Source organism: Myotis yumanensis, unplaced genomic scaffold (genome assembly GCF_028538775.1).
Source record: "Myotis yumanensis isolate MYYU_CA2020_CCGP unplaced genomic scaffold, mMyoYum1.0.hap1 SCAF_6, whole genome shotgun sequence".
NCBI classification, from domain to species: domain Eukaryota; kingdom Metazoa; phylum Chordata; class Mammalia; order Chiroptera; family Vespertilionidae; genus Myotis; species Myotis yumanensis.
This window is the reverse complement of record NW_027223757.1, coordinates 38,418,183-38,435,015: the sequence shown is the minus strand read 5'-3', so window position 1 is coordinate 38,435,015 and position 16,833 is coordinate 38,418,183. Positions and strand designations below refer to the sequence as shown.

Below are 16,833 nucleotides of genomic sequence, written 5' to 3'. Positions count from 1 at the left end.
AGCCAGGCTTTTCTCTAGAGGTTATATTTTTCCCTTTGACTCAATGTTTTAAAACATGTACTGATATTAGAATGTAATGAATAACATCATTGAAAATATAATTAATAGCTTTTCCTAAAGGAATCCTATTGTCACACAGGCAGAACTCAGATTAGGAACCCCGCATTGGCAAATGCTCTCTACTCCGTGCTCGGAAGGTACATGAGGCCTTAGGATCTGCTACAGAACTTGTGGACACACTTCTTTTAAGCTTCCCATCAAAACTCTCTGCGAGGGTTCTTCAGACCTGAGCTTGACACTGATACTTTGTTCTCCTTCCAAATGACCCCCTTGGCTTGAGACCCAGACAGCTCACCTCGTTCCCATGGCCCATGGCTGTGATGGGACGAACACAGCTCTGCAATGTTCCAGCCAGCAGCCTGCACCAGGAGACCGGAGACACACTCTTTCCTTCATTTCCTTTTTCCCATCTCTCATTTTATACATCATTTAAAATGTCAGATCAAACTGTGCCTCCTGTCTGGGAGAGCAGGCCACATTGTGTGGGTTTTGCAGAGCAAGTCCTCCTGTGTCTGGAGTGACGGGCTCTGCCTGCCCCCTGGATGCCACCCAGCAAGGACACAGCTGGAGCACAAGGACGAGGATGAAACACTCCTGGGGGCCGAGTTAGAGAACCCAGGAGAACAGAGGATCGGTGTACATACTTGGAATGCAGTTTCCACCTGTGAGATTTTGCTGAATGGGGGTTGGGGTTGTTTTGTTCTTTTAATTCTTTGCTAGAAGAAGTGACACAGGTGTACCTACCACAAGCCACTTGTGAACACGTGTTTTGTGCATCAAGCTTCTCCGCTGGGAAATAGGACACACACCCCACCCAGCGCGTGTTAGGGCCCTACAGACAGACCAGCTGGGGAGGAAGAGCAAAGGGCCAGGGAGGAGAAGACCTGAGTTCAGGGTCCTCCCCACTTCTGCTTTTCTGTGTGGCCTCAGCTCTATGGCTTTAGGGCATCACAAGTAGGGGGAGCCCAATACAGTAAATGTTTGCCGACTCATTCAATGGATGCTTCTGTATCAAGGAACTCATGCTTTGATAAACTCTATTTCCTCTTTGGAATAAACAGTCTTTTGTAAACATAGATGTTCTCCGTAGAGCTATGAGATTAAACAGATTTATAGTTCAACATGGAAGCAGATTTGATTTCTAAATGCCGGGTGCATAAGTTCCACCATAAGGAAACACACTGGGGGTGTCTGCTTCTCCAATAATTTTCTAGCTCAAACACCACAGCCAAGGAACAAAAACATCAGGCCTCAAAAATAAATGTCCTTCCTTATCTCCCACCCCTACCACCTGCGTATCAAAAGAGCTTCTCAACAAAAACTAAACAATTTGTTCCCATCATGTCACACCTTCAAAAGGCAGGAAACCAATCTCTACATTAGATCTTGCAGAAGAGTTCAGCTACCACAGCTGTGGTTTCCAGATCACCCCTGCTCCTGGCGAGGAGACAATTTGGTCTGTTGTGTTGCACACAGTTTAAGTCAGTAAATATTTACCGCAGACTCGTTATGTCTCAGGCTCTGCTGGGGACTATGCGGTCCTCTCCCCAAGTCCCTCTAGCAGGGAGATGAGATCTGGACCCAGATTCTGGAAAGACCGGCAGAAACAAGTGCCACTGTGGATGTGTGCACAGGGCTTGGGGAACAGAGACCCTGCTGCAAGTGGTTGCCAGCCCACACTGAGAAATTTGCTTGTTGTCATTCTTTCCTTTCTTTCACCCTCCTCCCCAGCCCTGCAAACATCCTCTTTTTCATCTGGATTTGGACACGTGCCATCCCCCTGGCCTCTCTGGGCCCTCATGACCCTATCTTCCTTTCTAGCCCATGGTTACCTCCATGGGACACTGGATTAGCTTTAGTGGCAACACTTTTACAGGGGAGGCATTGTCCTAGCAGAGGAAAACTTATTTTACTGAAAACATGAAATAAATTTTCCTATGTAAGCAGGACTCGGTCAGCCCACCCTTGTCGCTCAAGGTGTGGTCCCCAACCAGCAGCAGCACCAAGAGCACCTGGGCACTCACTGGAAATGCAGACTCTCAGGCTCACTCCAGCCCCCTTGAGCCAGATTCAGCTTTTTAACAACATTTTCAGATGGTTCCTGAGTACATTAAAGTTTCAGAAGCACTGGCTAAAGCTTATTTATAATTGAGATTTTTTTCAATATTCAAAGGTAAGGTAAACTTTTCCCCTTAATCATTTCATGATGTCTAACAGAACCACAAATGCTATCAAGTTCATGGTTCTGTCTCCATTCTCCTGAAGCACCCAGAGCTGCTCTATTTTCTAAAACACAAACCACGGATGGCCATCAGTTAACAGAACTGGAGAAAAATGATGAAGTCTCTGGTCTCAAGCCAAGAACTACCTTCCAGACTGAATTCAGGCAGCTGAGTAGGTCTGAAGCCTGGTTTTCCTTGGACACAGGAGAAAGATCATTTGGTGAAAGAGTTTATATTTCAAAGGTCTGAGGAAGGAATTTGGAAGAAGCCCTTTCTCGGGTCCAATGGGAGCCCTCTCTCTTAGTTTCCTTACCTTCACCTTGAAAGGCCCCCTCGTTGGGGCTTCTGGGGCACCCTGACCTCCTGCTGTCCAGTGCTATCCTCTGACACTTCCAGAGGTGACTCTCAACCTGGAAGGGACCAGAAAGAACATCTTGCCAGGGTTCCCCCTTCTGGCCCTACGTGGACACCCACACGTGTCACCAATAACGGGGACATCACTACCACCCAAGCAGCCCTGGGTGGCTTTGACTTTGAGAGGGTCTTTACAATGTCAACTCCACTTGACTTCTGAGGGAACTATCTTCTGAGAGTTCCACCTGGTTGTTCAGCTGCCAAGCTCTCTGCCTAGAAGAGTGTTCCTTCAATTTCTGCTTCCCAAACTTTGCTGTGTCTTCGAAACACCTGGCACCTGTGGTTAACGAGTGTGGGAGGCTGCTGAGCGTTTGCCTTTCTCAGGTGGTGACATTGCTTCTGACCTCAAATTTCCTTAAAGGGTAACACATCAAATTATTATTACTTTACATGAGGAATTAGTTTATCACCTGTTTTCCCACCATTGTGTCAAGAAAGGCAAGGGTGTGTACAAGGGGGAGGAATGGAGGTCTTTGTTGAGCGTTTGAGCGGCAAGACCCCAGGCTAAATTAAATTCACCTTCAGGACCACAGAGAACAAACCCACATGACCTGCTGTTTTTGATACTGGAACAGAAAACCATGTCTTGCCCAAATCATCCATTTTCAGCCACAAGCATTGTAGTTCCTTTGATAGATCCTATGTGCCATGGCTTTGCATTTTCTTATGGTCTTATTAGCTGTCTCCTGGAAGTGCTCTCATGAATGCTGACACACCCTCTAACTATGTGGCAGCAAGCCTGCAACACTCCAGCTTTGGCGGAACAACCTCAGGGCAAAGCAGGACCTGCTTCAAATGAGCTCCAGACTGCACAGTCTTGTTTAGGAATGTGGTCATATGGACAGATAGGGAGCCTAAGCTCAACAAAGACCTCCATTCCTCCCCCTTGTAAACACCCTTGCCTTTCTTGACACAACGGTGGGAAAACAGGTGATAAACTAATTCCTCATGTAAAGTAATAATAATGTGATGTGTTGCCCTTTAAGGGAATTTTGACAAGGTAAGCCTAAAGAGGCAATGTCACAATCTAAAGACAAACTCCTAAATGGTGTCATTCTAGGCCCCATGGCAGATTGGTGGGAAGGACGTGTGACACGGGGGCTGCTTAGAGCATACTGTGCCATAGCTGCCTCCTCCCACTCTCCTTGAGGTCCCCAGACACATGAAACACATGGCACTCTGTTCTGCAACACTTGGCATGAGGAACAATGCCCATGAAATCGGTTGATTTAGAACAATTCAGTTTTTCAGAGCATCCATGGGCTAGGGAAGGGCTCATGAAAACAATTGCAGTCATTACTTCCAAAGCCACACCAACTAGGAATGAAACCAGCATCCAGGTAGAAATGCCCGCCCCAGGCAAAGGAAGCAGTGAGGCAGCTACACTACCCCAGGGGAAAGACTGGGACCTCATTCAGCATGGTGAGCTTGGGAGGGGAGAGAATAAGGTGAAAACCAAGGCAAGAGTTTTCTCAGTGATCACTTAAAGGCAGCTGAAGGGGGGCTCCTGGGACAAGATGTTAAAATAAAACTATTTTAGTTTTCATTTTGGCTGAGGCTGCAAGACAATAGACACCCCGTACCAGAGTGAAGGGTTCCAATCTTGCAGAAAGAGATGGTGGGAAGCCAGTTCTGCACCTATAGATGACAACCCACGTCTAGTCTACAAAATAAATTGTAGGGGTTGCAAAACAGGTTGAATAGAAGATGAATTATGGAGAGAACTGTCCAGTGGGTTCCCAGGGGCTTCAGTGCGGCCATGTGAAGAGCTTGCTGTCTGCCTCTGGAACTTGTGAGACACAATGGATCCCTGTTTGGTTCCCATGAGAAATCTAAAAGTCTAGCTGCTCTGATGGTAGAGCAAAGGAGAGGTGCCTGCAGAGACCTGCCTGCACGCCCACAGTTGGTTTGAGTAGAGAATGTGTGTTTCTCAGGGGCTGGATGGAGCCATCAGAAGAGGGGTCTGAAGTAAGATCTTAGATCCTTTCCACAGGACTGTCTGGGGGCACATAGGGGCCTCAGCAGAAAGCAGCTAGAGATTTACTCACAGGTACCTGAGGCGATGGAAGGAGCTGCAAGTACGCAGCCAGAGAGGAGTTACATTTGTCCATGTGAGAGGTGGTGGAATCACCGAAAGACCCTTGTAAAAGCCCACAGGATGAAGGATCAGCTTTAAACACCTGCCAGAACCAGGGAGCATGATGCCAACTCACAGCAGGATTAGCCAAGTAAAAGCTCTCCTATTCTTGCCTCTCCTTCAAAATCATGAGCTAGGTATGAGAGAGGGGCAAAAACACAAGGCTGGGCAGAGGGTGCAGGGAAGCCAACCAAACCCTCCTTTACTGCTGTAGGCAACTGGCAAAGCAGGCCTCCGCTGGGAATGGGGAGTAGTTATATCTTTGAGTGAAATTTAAAGTTTGATGATCACACTGACCTGGACATATTAATTATTGGCTAGAGAATGTTTTGTTACCCGAAAGGAGCCAGAAGAGTCACAAGATTTGTCCTAAATTTATTCATGGATAAGAAAGAAATGGTCCCACAGGATGCATTTAAAGGACAATGGGAGACATGGATTATGTGGCTTTATGGTTATGTCCCATGGGTCATTGGTTGTTCAGTGAAACAACGATTCAAGAGCTTGAAAAGTGTAATTAGACAATTCTGCTCATCTCATTGCAAGATTCACTAGAAGATATATTAGCTTTAGAATGTTTCTGAGTGAACTAAGTTTTACAGAAGAGCCAGATCCATACTGTCAGAACCAGAAGGAACATTAGACATGAGCAACTCCAAGCCTCATTTAGGAAACTGAGGCCCAGCCCTAGCGGGTTTGGCTCAGTGGATAGAGCTTCGGCCTGCGGACTGAAGGGTCCCAGATTCGATGGGTTGCTCCCCAGTAGGGGGCATGCAGGAGGCAGCCAATCAGTGATCTCTCTCATCATTGATGTTTCTATCTCTCTCTCCCTTTCCCTTCCTCTTTAAAGTCAATAAAAATATATTAAAAAATAAAAGAAACTGAGGCCCAAAGACACACACAAAAAAACAGGAAATATACATCATCTGCTCACAAAGGCTAAATTTAATTAGTTACCTTTCTTTGTAAAGGCAGAATTTCCCTGGTTTCAGAGAGATTAAAGTAACACTGTAGACAATGTTTTAACAGTATTAAAAAAAAATCTATGCTAAGACTTTGTTGACCCCAAATAGCTAAAGAAATATTGATAATGAAGAACAAAGTTGGAGGTATCACACTACCTGGTATCAAACTATACTTCAAGGCTATAGTACTCAAAACAGCATGGTACTGGCATTAAAACAGACACATAGATCGATGGAACAGAATAGAGAGCCCAGAAATAAACCTATACCTATTTGGTCAATTAATCTATGACAAAGAAGGCAAGAATATACAATGGGGTAAAGACAGTTTCTTCAATAAATGGTATTGGAAAAACTAGACAGATAGATGCAAAAAATTGAAACTAGACCACTTTCATATACCAGCTACAAAAATAAACTCACAGTAAATTAAAAACTTAAATGTGAGACCTGAAATCATAAAACTCCTAGAAGAAAACACAGGCAGTAAACTCTTTGACATCACTCTTAGCAATATTTTTTGTTGTGTCTCCTTGGGCAAGGGAAACAAAAGAGAAAAAATAAACAAATGAGATTACACGAAACTAAAAGTTTTTGCACATCAAAGGAAACCATCAACAAAATGAAAACACAATGTCCTGAATGGGAGAATATATTTGCCAATGATAAATCCAATAAGGGGTAAATACCCAAAATATATAAGGAACTCATACAACTTAAGCCCCTCTTTCATCCCCCCTCCCCAGTAATCCAATTAAAAATGGGCAAATGACCTTCATAGACATTTCTCCAAACTGAACATACAGCTGGCCAACATACATATGAAAAGATGCTCAACATCACTAATCATCAGAGAGATGTGAATTAAAACCACAATAAGATATTACCTCCCACTTGTCAGAATGGCTAAATCAACAAACAACAAGTGCTGGCAAGGATGTGGAGAAAAGGGAACCCTAGTGCACTGCTGGTGGGAATGCAGATTGGAGCAGCCACCAAATCTGGAAAAACAGTATGCATGTTTCTCCAAAAATTGAAAGTAGAACTACCATATGACCCAGCTATCCACTTCTGGGTATATATCTGAACACATCTAAAACACTGATTTGAAAAGATACATGCACCCCTATGTTCATAGCAGCATGATTTACAGTAGCCAAGATATGAAAACAACCTAAATGTACATCAATAGATGAATGAAGATGTGGTACATATATACTGATACAATGGAATATTACTCAGCCATAAAAAAGAAATGAAATCTTCCCATTTGCAACCACATGGACAAACCTATAGGATATTATGCTAAGTAAAGTAAGTCGGACAGAGAAAGGCAAATGCCATATGATTTCACTTATATGTGGGACCTAAAAAACAAAATAAATGAACAGACAAAACAGATACAAATTCATAGATACAGAGAACAAATTAATGATCCCATATGAGAGGAGGATTTGGGAATGAGTGAAAATGATGGAGGGATTAAAAAAATACAAATTGCCAGTTATAAGAATAGTCACAGACACATTATGGCAAGTTTGCCCATGTGGCCTTATGCCCTTCCCACTGGGAATGGCCACTTTCCCATGCTGAGCTATTCTGGGGCTGGTGGTGCCAAAGGCATTCAGCCCCTGGGTCACTTTCCATTCTGTGATGAAAAAGAAACACTAACTCTCACTGGAAGACATATTTGGTGTATGGTCTGGTCAAATTCTTGCAATGATAGACACTGGGGCACACCTTTTATTGACATTGGTAGGCATCTGAGGTCCCCAGGCAGGACCAATGTAATTGATTCTTAGCCCTAATTTTTCCAGAATTTCTTATTTCCTTAGTTTCTTGGTTTTTCAACTCCTCAACAATGATGAATAAATGCCCAGGAGTCTTAATTAGAGGAGTGTGAAGAAAATCACTCTTTATATACAATGTGGTCTCTTAAATTCCAATAGGCCTAGAAGCTATAATGGAGTGACCTCTTCCCACTGCAGCCAGGATGCGGACCATCTAGGTATCCTTGGTCCTGACTGGCCCTGATTGCTCCCAGGGCTTCCAGAGAAGCAGCCCATAGGCCTCCAGCAGGAGAGCTCCGAGGCGTTGTGGCAGCTCCCTCAGCAGCAGCCTCATCTGGCCCGGGAGGGCAGGTACCCCTGGGGCCATCTGCAGGCAAGGGGAAGACAGATGGACAAAGCCTACCTGTCTCCATCCTGCCTTCCTGGTTCTCCTGGGCTTCCTCGGAGGCACTGGAGCGCCTGGGGAAGGGCTGGTGGCTGAAGAGGTCGTCGCACAGGAGGCTTCGGCACAGCTTGGCGAGGAAGCGGAGGACATACCCGATGCTGTTCACCACCGGCAGGCTCCGCAGGTGCTGTTTCCCATCAAAGGACGCCGAGACTGGAAAACCAGACGGCAACTCAGAGCCGGGCACTGGAGAAAGCCACATACCTCAGGCCTGGGGCAGAGGGTTTTGTTGGCTCAGTTTTGTTTCTAGCTAGCCTATGTTTGGATTCCACCTGTTTGTTTATTTTTGTTTGTTTTTTCATGAGTGTCCTGTTCCTGTTCCAGGATGTCATCCAGGAGACCACATTGGGGGTAGTTGTGGTGTCTCCTTAGACTCCTCTGGTTTGTGACTAGTTCTCAGCTTTTCCTTGTTTTCCATGACCTTGATAGTTTTTAAGCGTACTGGTCAGATAGTTTGTAAAATGTCCCTCAATTTGGGTTTGTCTGATTTTTGCCTCATTATTTGACTGGGGTGATGAGTTTTGGGGAGAAAGACCACAGAGGTGAAGTGCCTTCCTCATTGCAACAGGTTAGGTGGACATGACATCCACATGACATCACTGGGGTTTAACCTTCACCTGGCCACCACAGTGTTTGCTACACTTCTCCACTGTACTCCCCAATTTCTTATTGCCTTACAAATAAGTCACAAGGTCCTGCCCACTCCAGGGTAGGGGAGGGATTAAGCTCTATCTTCTGGAAGGGGAGAGTCTCTGTAGCATTTGTAATCCTTCTAGAAGGAAAAAGTCTCTTCTCCTCCATTTATTTATTTATTTATTTATTTATTCAATCATTTATTATTACCAGTACAGACTCGTTGTATTTATTTTGTACTGTGGTTACCTAATACTATGTTATTTGCTTTGTTGATCAAATTGTTCAAGCTTTTACGATGAATCCTGTGTCCCTATGACATGCCCTCATTTTTTAGCAACTCTTTAGTTACTGTCACTTCAATATGTTCCAGGTTCATCTTGTCTTTCTCTGACCCAGCCCTAAAATCAGCTGTTTCTTCAGCAGCCCTGGTTCCATTTACTGAAGATTGATATTTAGAAACCAAGATTTAGGCATTGATGGTGATTGGAAACTCAGCAAGGCTAAGCTTTTGGGAGATATAAGAGGAGATCAGAGCTAGTTTTTATTTCAAAATTAAAAATAAACAAAATACCCATTTTAATTAGAAATCAAAATAATCCATTTCTTTTGTGTAGCTCTTTATGTGTGACAAGAGCTTTCATATCCATGACCTCCTTTAGGCCTCCTGACTGTCCTGTGAGGAAAGTGAAAAGGTTGCCCCATGTTACAGATGAGGACACTGCAGAGGGCCTGGTTTTTCCAGCTCCTGTGGCCTCTAAGTGGACTTGCCTGTCATTTTAATGCTCCAGGTGACCCTGATTAAGAGAGACAGCCAAGGAGCTCCCAAGATGCTCACCAAGGGGTCATCTTGGCCATTCAGATGCCCTAGCAATTCCTTCCTAGTGTGGGTACTGTTACCTGCCTCCAATACCATAGAAGACTGGGTGTGTTGAAAACTGAACACACAGTGGGAGGACCTGGGGCCTCAGGTCTATCCCATAAATCAGTGTGCACACTTTCCTGGAGGAGCCTGGGAGATCACATAAGTGGGAAGATTCCACCTCCTGGAGGAGGACATGGATTTGTGAGATCAAAAAGTCTAGCCCTGTGGGAGAGGGCCATAAGGCGGAGCATCCCAGCAGGTGTGCAAGGAGTGGGTGTGAGGCACAGCAGGACTGCTCCCCGAGGCCCAGCAGTTTGGTTCCTTTGGCCCATTGTGCCAGCACCAGTGTCACCATTCTTTATGTATTCTGCCATGAGAATATTTGGAAAGCAGTGCCCCAAGGACCAAGTTCTTGTTTGGGCGGGGCGGGGGAGCGGGGGGGGGGGGGGGGGGGGGTCTGGCTATTTCTCCTGAGTCCTTCCCTAAACCACCTCAGTGCTGTCACTTAGCCTTGCTGAGCTTCCAAGCACTGTCAGTAACATGAAAGACCACCTTGCCACTTCTTGGCCTCAATGTGGTGGCACGAGGAGTCCCCTCAGTGCTACTGCATTCTCCAAGACACTAAGACCAAGTGCTCAGCTCTGGCCTTCCTGGGAATCCTTTAGCCAAGGGAAACTTGGCGAGGCTCTGCCCACACTCACGTTGGTGCCAGGCAGTACCGAAGCTCCTCCCCAGCACCAAGGCCCCTGAGGCCACAGAAAGACTGAGCAAGAGAGCAGGGAAAACAGGGTCAGCTCTCCCAGGTTTGGGGGAAGGAGCCATAAAGAATCAGCCAGGTGGGATTTGCTCAAGAAGGTGGGCACACAGTACAGGAGGGGCTTTCTCTTAGCACCTGTGTGTTGAGCCCCGCTATTTTGCAGGGAAAAGGACAAGGCCTTTGATCTCAGATTGCAGCCCGGACAGAACCTGGCTCTCAGACAGAAGCTAGGAGGAGAACGGCCAAGAAGCTCTTGGAAGGCCTCACAACAGGTCTCTCCTCCTGGCCTTTTTTGGTGCACACATCTCTGCTCACATCTGCTAAAGTCTCTTAAAAGTCACCCTGGGTCAGACACATGAGCTTGGACCTAGCCAAGCTCTATTTTAATCCACTACCAGCAAGTCAGGCCCAGCTTCCTGCTCAGAGGAAGCTCTAGAAGGTGGGCTGAAACAGTCAGAGCTGGGGAGGCTGTTGGACACCCTGCCCAGCCCAAGACCTAGGGATCTGGAGTTATGCACACAGACAATAGGGTGGTGAAGGCCCAGGGCAGGGGGTGGGGGCAGGCCAGAAATGGGGGTGGGGGGACATATGTAATACTTTCAACAATAAAGATTAAATAAATAAATAAATAAATAAATAAATAAATAAAACGTGCTGCTTTGATTCTTCAGGATGGAGCCACATTGGAGTCTTCTTTCCCCCATTCTTAGCCAGCCAGCAGGGTCACCTGCACGGACCCGTTGCTGGGAATCTTATTCCTTTTCCTTGCTGATATGGAGGCTGTGCCCATGATGTTGGGCCAGAGAAAACACCAAGCTATCCCCTTAGAGTCAAGACATCTCCAGAGCTTAAGGACAGGTGGTGACAACCACTGTGCAGACAGCCTCCAGTAAGACATCTGAAGGGGGCAGAGCTCCTGATTCCACCTCTCACTTGTGGTGACAACTTCTGCTCCCTCTGGAAGCTGTTGGGTTGGGGCTGTAACTGGAGATGGGCAATGACAGTGAGAGAAGGGATTGACTTTGAAGGCTCCTGTTTAAAAAAACATGCCCTGGGAGATGGAGTTGGCCTGCATGGTGATCAGTGCCATGAAAAAGGAACGCAGAATAGAGAGTGACAGGGGCTGATATTTTAGACAAGCTGGTCAGGAAGGAGCTCTTTAGTAAGGAGGCATTCGAGTAAAAACCTGAAGGAAGTTCAGGAGCAAGTCACATGGACAGCTGGGGAAGAACATTCCAGAAAGAGAGAGTAGGAGGTGCAAAGACCCTGGGGCACGAGCATGGCTGGAGGACACGGGAAGAACAGCAAGGAGGAAGCTGTGGCCAGGGCAGGGTGGGGGACTTGGGAGAAGTGACCAGGAGATCCAAGAGGTGGCCAGGACCAGGTCACATAGGGCCTGTAGACCCTTGTAAGGACGTGGGCTTTTTCTCAGAGTGAAATGGGAGCCATTGAGGGTGTAGGGCAGAGTACGGGCATGATCTGGCTTATATTTTTAAAGAACCAGAGTGGTTGCTGTGGGTGGTGAAAGGGTCTGGATTCCAGATGTACTTTAGTTAGAGCAATAGGACTTACTGAAGGGTTGGAGGTGGGGGTGGGAGAAAGAGGAGTCAGGGGTGAGGTTTCAGATGTCCAGTCTTCTTGTCCAAGTGTGGGAGCATCTTCTCCTTGATCTCTGAAGGAGGCCCTCAGCACACAGGCTCATGAAGGGCTCTGGAGCCCAACAGATAGAGACCAGACCCTAGCCACAACCACTGTCCCCCTAGGGCAGTGATGGCGAACCTTTTGAGCTCGGCGTGTCAGCATTTTGAAAAACCCTAACTTAACTCTGGTGCCGTGTCACATATAGAAATTTTTTGATATTTGCAACCATAGTAAAACAAAGATGTATATTTTTGATATTTATTTTATATATTTAAATGCCATTTAACAAAGAAAAATCAACCAAAAAAATGAGTTCGCGTGTCACCTCTGACACGCGTGTCATAGGTTCGCCATCACTGCCCTAGGGCCTAGGCAGAGCATGGCTGCTTTCATCTTCAGAGATACCTATGGCCCTCCTCATAAACCTGCCCCAGAGCCTTACCCGAGACCATCTCACCACCATAGCCCTGCTTGACCAGGGAGAAGACCAGCTTCTGCTGGTGGGCACAGTCGATGCATGCTTGCACGGCCTGCTGCAGGACCGCCGACGGCCTCTCGGGCCCGAAGTGCTCGGGGAGCTGCTGCACCTTCCTCCTCTCCAGGTAGGGCCCGGCGTTGGCCTGCTTGTTGATGTAGAGGCAGACTGTGGAAACAGACCCACAAGCCCTCAGCAAGTGCACACCAGCCAGGGAGCTGCTCCCGTGTGCCCCTTGGCCCTGGCCTTGGAAAGCTGAAAAGGGGCAAAAGTGGGAGTGATTCTTCCTACTTAGTAAGTAAAAAAGACGAAGAAGCCAATTGCCCCAACTGCCAAGGCTTGTTCCCAAGAGGGCCTCCTGGTTGGGGACAGATGGACAGGTGGGTCCCCTGTGATGTACTCAGATCTGACAGATACGGAGGCCCATGTGGACAGCGTGTATAAATGCATTTTCGTGCTGGGCATGTACCCAGACAGAATCTTCCCTTCTTCTCCAAGGGAGCTGTCAAGCTACACATACTGTCTGCCACTTTTGATGAGTAAAAACATCAATATAATGTTGATTGCTCCAAAAACTATGTACTCAACTGCTGAAAAGAGTGCTATTTACAATTTCAGGGAAAATAATAACTCAGCCACTATTTGGGTGAGCACAATCAATGGTTTTCCACAGATCTAAAGTAAAAATAGTTTGAGCACATGCCCCAAAATCTATCTATTTATTTATAGGGCATATACAGTCTTGTCTGTATTAATGTATTGTTTACATTTTAAAACATAACCAAGAAAAATAAAATTTTTAAAGGATGAGATAAAAATATATATTAATAATAGGTATCATATTTTCTTCTGTACATCGACTCTCCTCTTTTGACTCCTCCCCCTTCCCTTCCCCTCCCCCAGCCCTACCCCAGAGCATGAGCACCTCGCCCTGGGGGACACTAATGCAAAGGAGAGTGGAAGAGGGACTTTAAGAGGATACTAACAGGGTTACTGAACGGTAATAACAATTGTGAAGAAAATTAGTTTTCATTGCCAGCTTATTATCTTCCAGGCACTTTATATATTTTATCTTGTTTCATTTTTAAGACAAGCTGGGAATTAGGTGTTATTCCTCCTTTACTACTGAACAAACTGAGGCTTCACGTGGTTAGAGGGATTAGTGTTTGTAATTAGTGGAGCAACAGGGATTTGGACCCAAGCCTTTCTGAGGTCAAAGCCTATGCCCTTTTCAATCTACCAGGCTGCCTTCTCTTCTACTCATCCCAGGCGATTAAGTAAATATAATTAATAAGAACCTTCATGCCAGACACCATGCTAGGCCTTACAGAGAAAATGGTGAACCAAACCAATGAGGTCCCTGGTTTCACAGGGCTCAGTGGGGAGGCAGACCTTCTCAGAGAGTCACAGGGACTGATGTGGGACTGGGACAGTGAGAAACACTGGTGCTAGGAGAGCCCTGAGAGAAGCCTTCAGCACACAGGCTCATGAAGGGCCCTGGACGTCTACAGATGAAGCATAGACCCTGGCCACCACCACTGTCCCAGCCTGAGACTCCCTGAGGACCCTGGCAAGAAGCCCATGAAGGAGGCAGGTGTGCCTGAGCTGAGAGACAAGGGAGACATAGGACGGCCAGAGGGAAGATCATTCCAGTTGGAGAGAAGAAACTGTGCTGAGATCCTGTGGTGGGCCCCAGGGACTGGAGAGCCGTGGGCTGGGTCACAGAGGGAGGGAACTTACAGGGCCTTGTTGGCCATAAATGGGAGGAGAACGAAGGAATTTAGGTGGAAAGGGAGAGGGCAGTGCAGTGGGGTTGTGATGAGGAGGGACCATGTGTGTGTGTGTGTGTGTGTGTGTGTGTGTTTGACAAAATCTGATTGCTGTTATTCTTACCATGGAACTGTTGGTTGCTGAATGTCCCATGAGAGACACTGGGCTGAGTGCTACCCTGACTGAATTGGAGGAAGCCAGGTGGAATTAAAGATTAGGATCCTTGGGAGATCTGGAAGTGCAAATAGGGGTGGAAACTCTTCAAGGTGCGCAGGCTCACTATTGGTGCAAAGTAAACCTGGCTCTGGAAAGAAAAATCTAGGCCACCAACTACTCTTTCCAGTCCTACCCCAAGGCAACCAGCTGAACCCAAGATACATTGAAAACCAAGTTGCAAATAATCCAAACTATGAGACAGTTAAACTCATGTTCTCAGAGATTCTGGTCATGCTATCTGCTGTCTAGCTAACAGACTAAACCCTTTATTTGAGCTATGTCCGTGACAGCTCTCTAATTCATAAAGTAACTGTTAAATGACGGACAGGCCATCACAGCCTTGGAGTTCATTCTTCTGACCTACCTGTGAGCGCCTGAGGGACTCCCAGGCTGGGGATGGTGGCTGCGTCCTGAGGGATGGAGCTGAGGTCGGGCTCTGGCGTACTCCGCGGAGGTGAGAGGGCCAACGGAGTCAGGAGAACCGGAGACTTGAGCTGCAAGAGAGAGCCCATTTGGTCAATGGAAATCTGGAATGCTCTCTACACCCTACCAGAATATTTCCTGGGTGGCAGTTACACAACTTGGGTAATCAAGAAAACTTCAGACTGTGAATTTAGTTTAAAAATCACTCAATCTGACAGTGCTCCTCGCCCCTCTGCCCCCGCCCCCCCCACCTGGAAAAGTAAATATAAATCATCTCTGGAGAAAGGTCTCACCTCCCCCCAAAAAAATCAATAAATAGCACAATCCAAAATATCCAAACACACAAGGAAGCAAGAAACCAAAATAAGAATAAGCAATAAAAACACATAGCAAAAAACTCACAAGTAGATTAAAATGTTCAATTATCTCGACTTATATAATAAAAACAACTGTGATACGATGTATAAAGATATAAAGGACAAACTTGAAAATATCTCTGGAGAACAGAAAACTGTAAAAAAAAATAGCATTGCAAATTTGAAAAAGAACCAAATTTAACTTCTATAAATGAAAAATACAATAACTAAAATTAAAAGCTAAATGGACAGATTTAATGCATATGAAACATAGCTGAGGAGAGAATTGGTCAGCTGGAAGATATGTCAGAGAAATTATCCAAAAAGCAGCATAAAGACAAATACATAAAAACTATGGAGGAGAGGTGAAAAGACATGGCAAATATAAAAAGTTGTAACAAATGGAATATCTTCAATGTGCTGCAAGAAATAACCGACAACCTAGAATTCTACACCCAGAAAAAATATTTTTTTCCAAAAATGAAAATAAAATAGAGATACTACCAGATAACAAAGCTAGAGAATTCATCCCTAGAAGACCTATATTAAAGGGACTTCTAAAAGATGCACTTCAGGCAAATGGAAAGTGATCCAAGGTAGAAGGTCTGATAAGCAAAAAAAGAATTTTAAAAATTTAAATGGTAAATACACAGTGAATCTAAATGACAATGACTATATAAAAATAATTATGTCTTGAGGGATTATAAAAGCAAAAGAGAATTAAAATGTGTAACAACAATAATACATAAGTGGGAACATAAATGCGGTGAAAATGCCCTAAAGTCTTTGTATTATCTAGGAAGAAGTAAGAGAAAAGTTAACTTTATAAAACCGTAGTAAGTAAGCATGCTGCACTTTCTAAAGCAACCAATAATGCAATAGAAAACAGAGTGCTTAACTTTCAATGAGTAGGGGAAAATTGAACTTAAAAAAATATGAAAGAAGACAGAAAAGACAGGTAAAAGAAACATAGAATGAGTGGGACAAACACAAAATAAGATATAGAGTTATACCCAAACTTACCAGTAATTCCTTTAAACATAAATGGACTAAACGCCTAGTTAAAAGACAAAGACTGTTTATTATACTGGATGCTGTGGGTTGAAATGTGTCCCCCGAAAGATGCTGAGGTCCTAACACCAGTACCTGTGAGTGTGATCTGATTTGGAAAGGGAGTGGCTACAATATGATCAAGTTAAGCTGAGGTCATTAAAGTGGGCCCTAACCAATATGACTTATTCTTATTAAAAGGGAAATATGGACTCTGAGACAGACACATACGGAGGAAAGACGATGGGAAGACACAGGGAGAACACCATCTGTGGAGCCAAGGAACACCTGCGGCCACCAGAAGCTCAGAGAAAGGCTGGGGACGATTCTCCCTCATAGGCTTCAGAAAGAACCAACCCAGCCAATGCCTGGGTCTCAGATTTTCAACCTCCGGAGCTGTGAAACAATAAATTTCTATGATCTGAGCCACTAGAGCAACCCAATTTGTTCTTTTATTGTTACAGCAGCCCTAGCAAACTAATATTCCAGATTTTTTTAAATCATGTTCTCCCTCCCTTCTTTCCCCTCCCCATGCTTATTTGACAAGGACAGCGTTGTCCATGTCCCTGCCTATGGTTTTCCTTGGGGATTCCTCCTTTAGGCTTACTCTTTCT

General features: G+C 45.4%; 1 protein-coding gene across 2 annotated transcripts in view; it reads right to left on the bottom strand.

Annotated features, from left to right (window-relative positions):
* Positions 1–16,833, bottom strand: part of SCML4 (Scm polycomb group protein like 4) — a 103,094-nt gene that overhangs the window by 29,301 nt on the left and 56,960 nt on the right. For both annotated transcript variants that reach the window (XM_070417984.1, XM_070417983.1), the window contains exons 3-5: positions 14,755–14,884; positions 12,372–12,572; positions 7,992–8,186 (exon numbers count right to left, since the gene is read on the bottom strand). In XM_070417984.1, the coding sequence (XP_070274085.1) occupies positions 7,992–8,186; positions 12,372–12,572; positions 14,755–14,884 (526 nt within the window). The remainder of the gene's footprint in view (positions 1–7,991; positions 8,187–12,371; positions 12,573–14,754; positions 14,885–16,833) is intronic.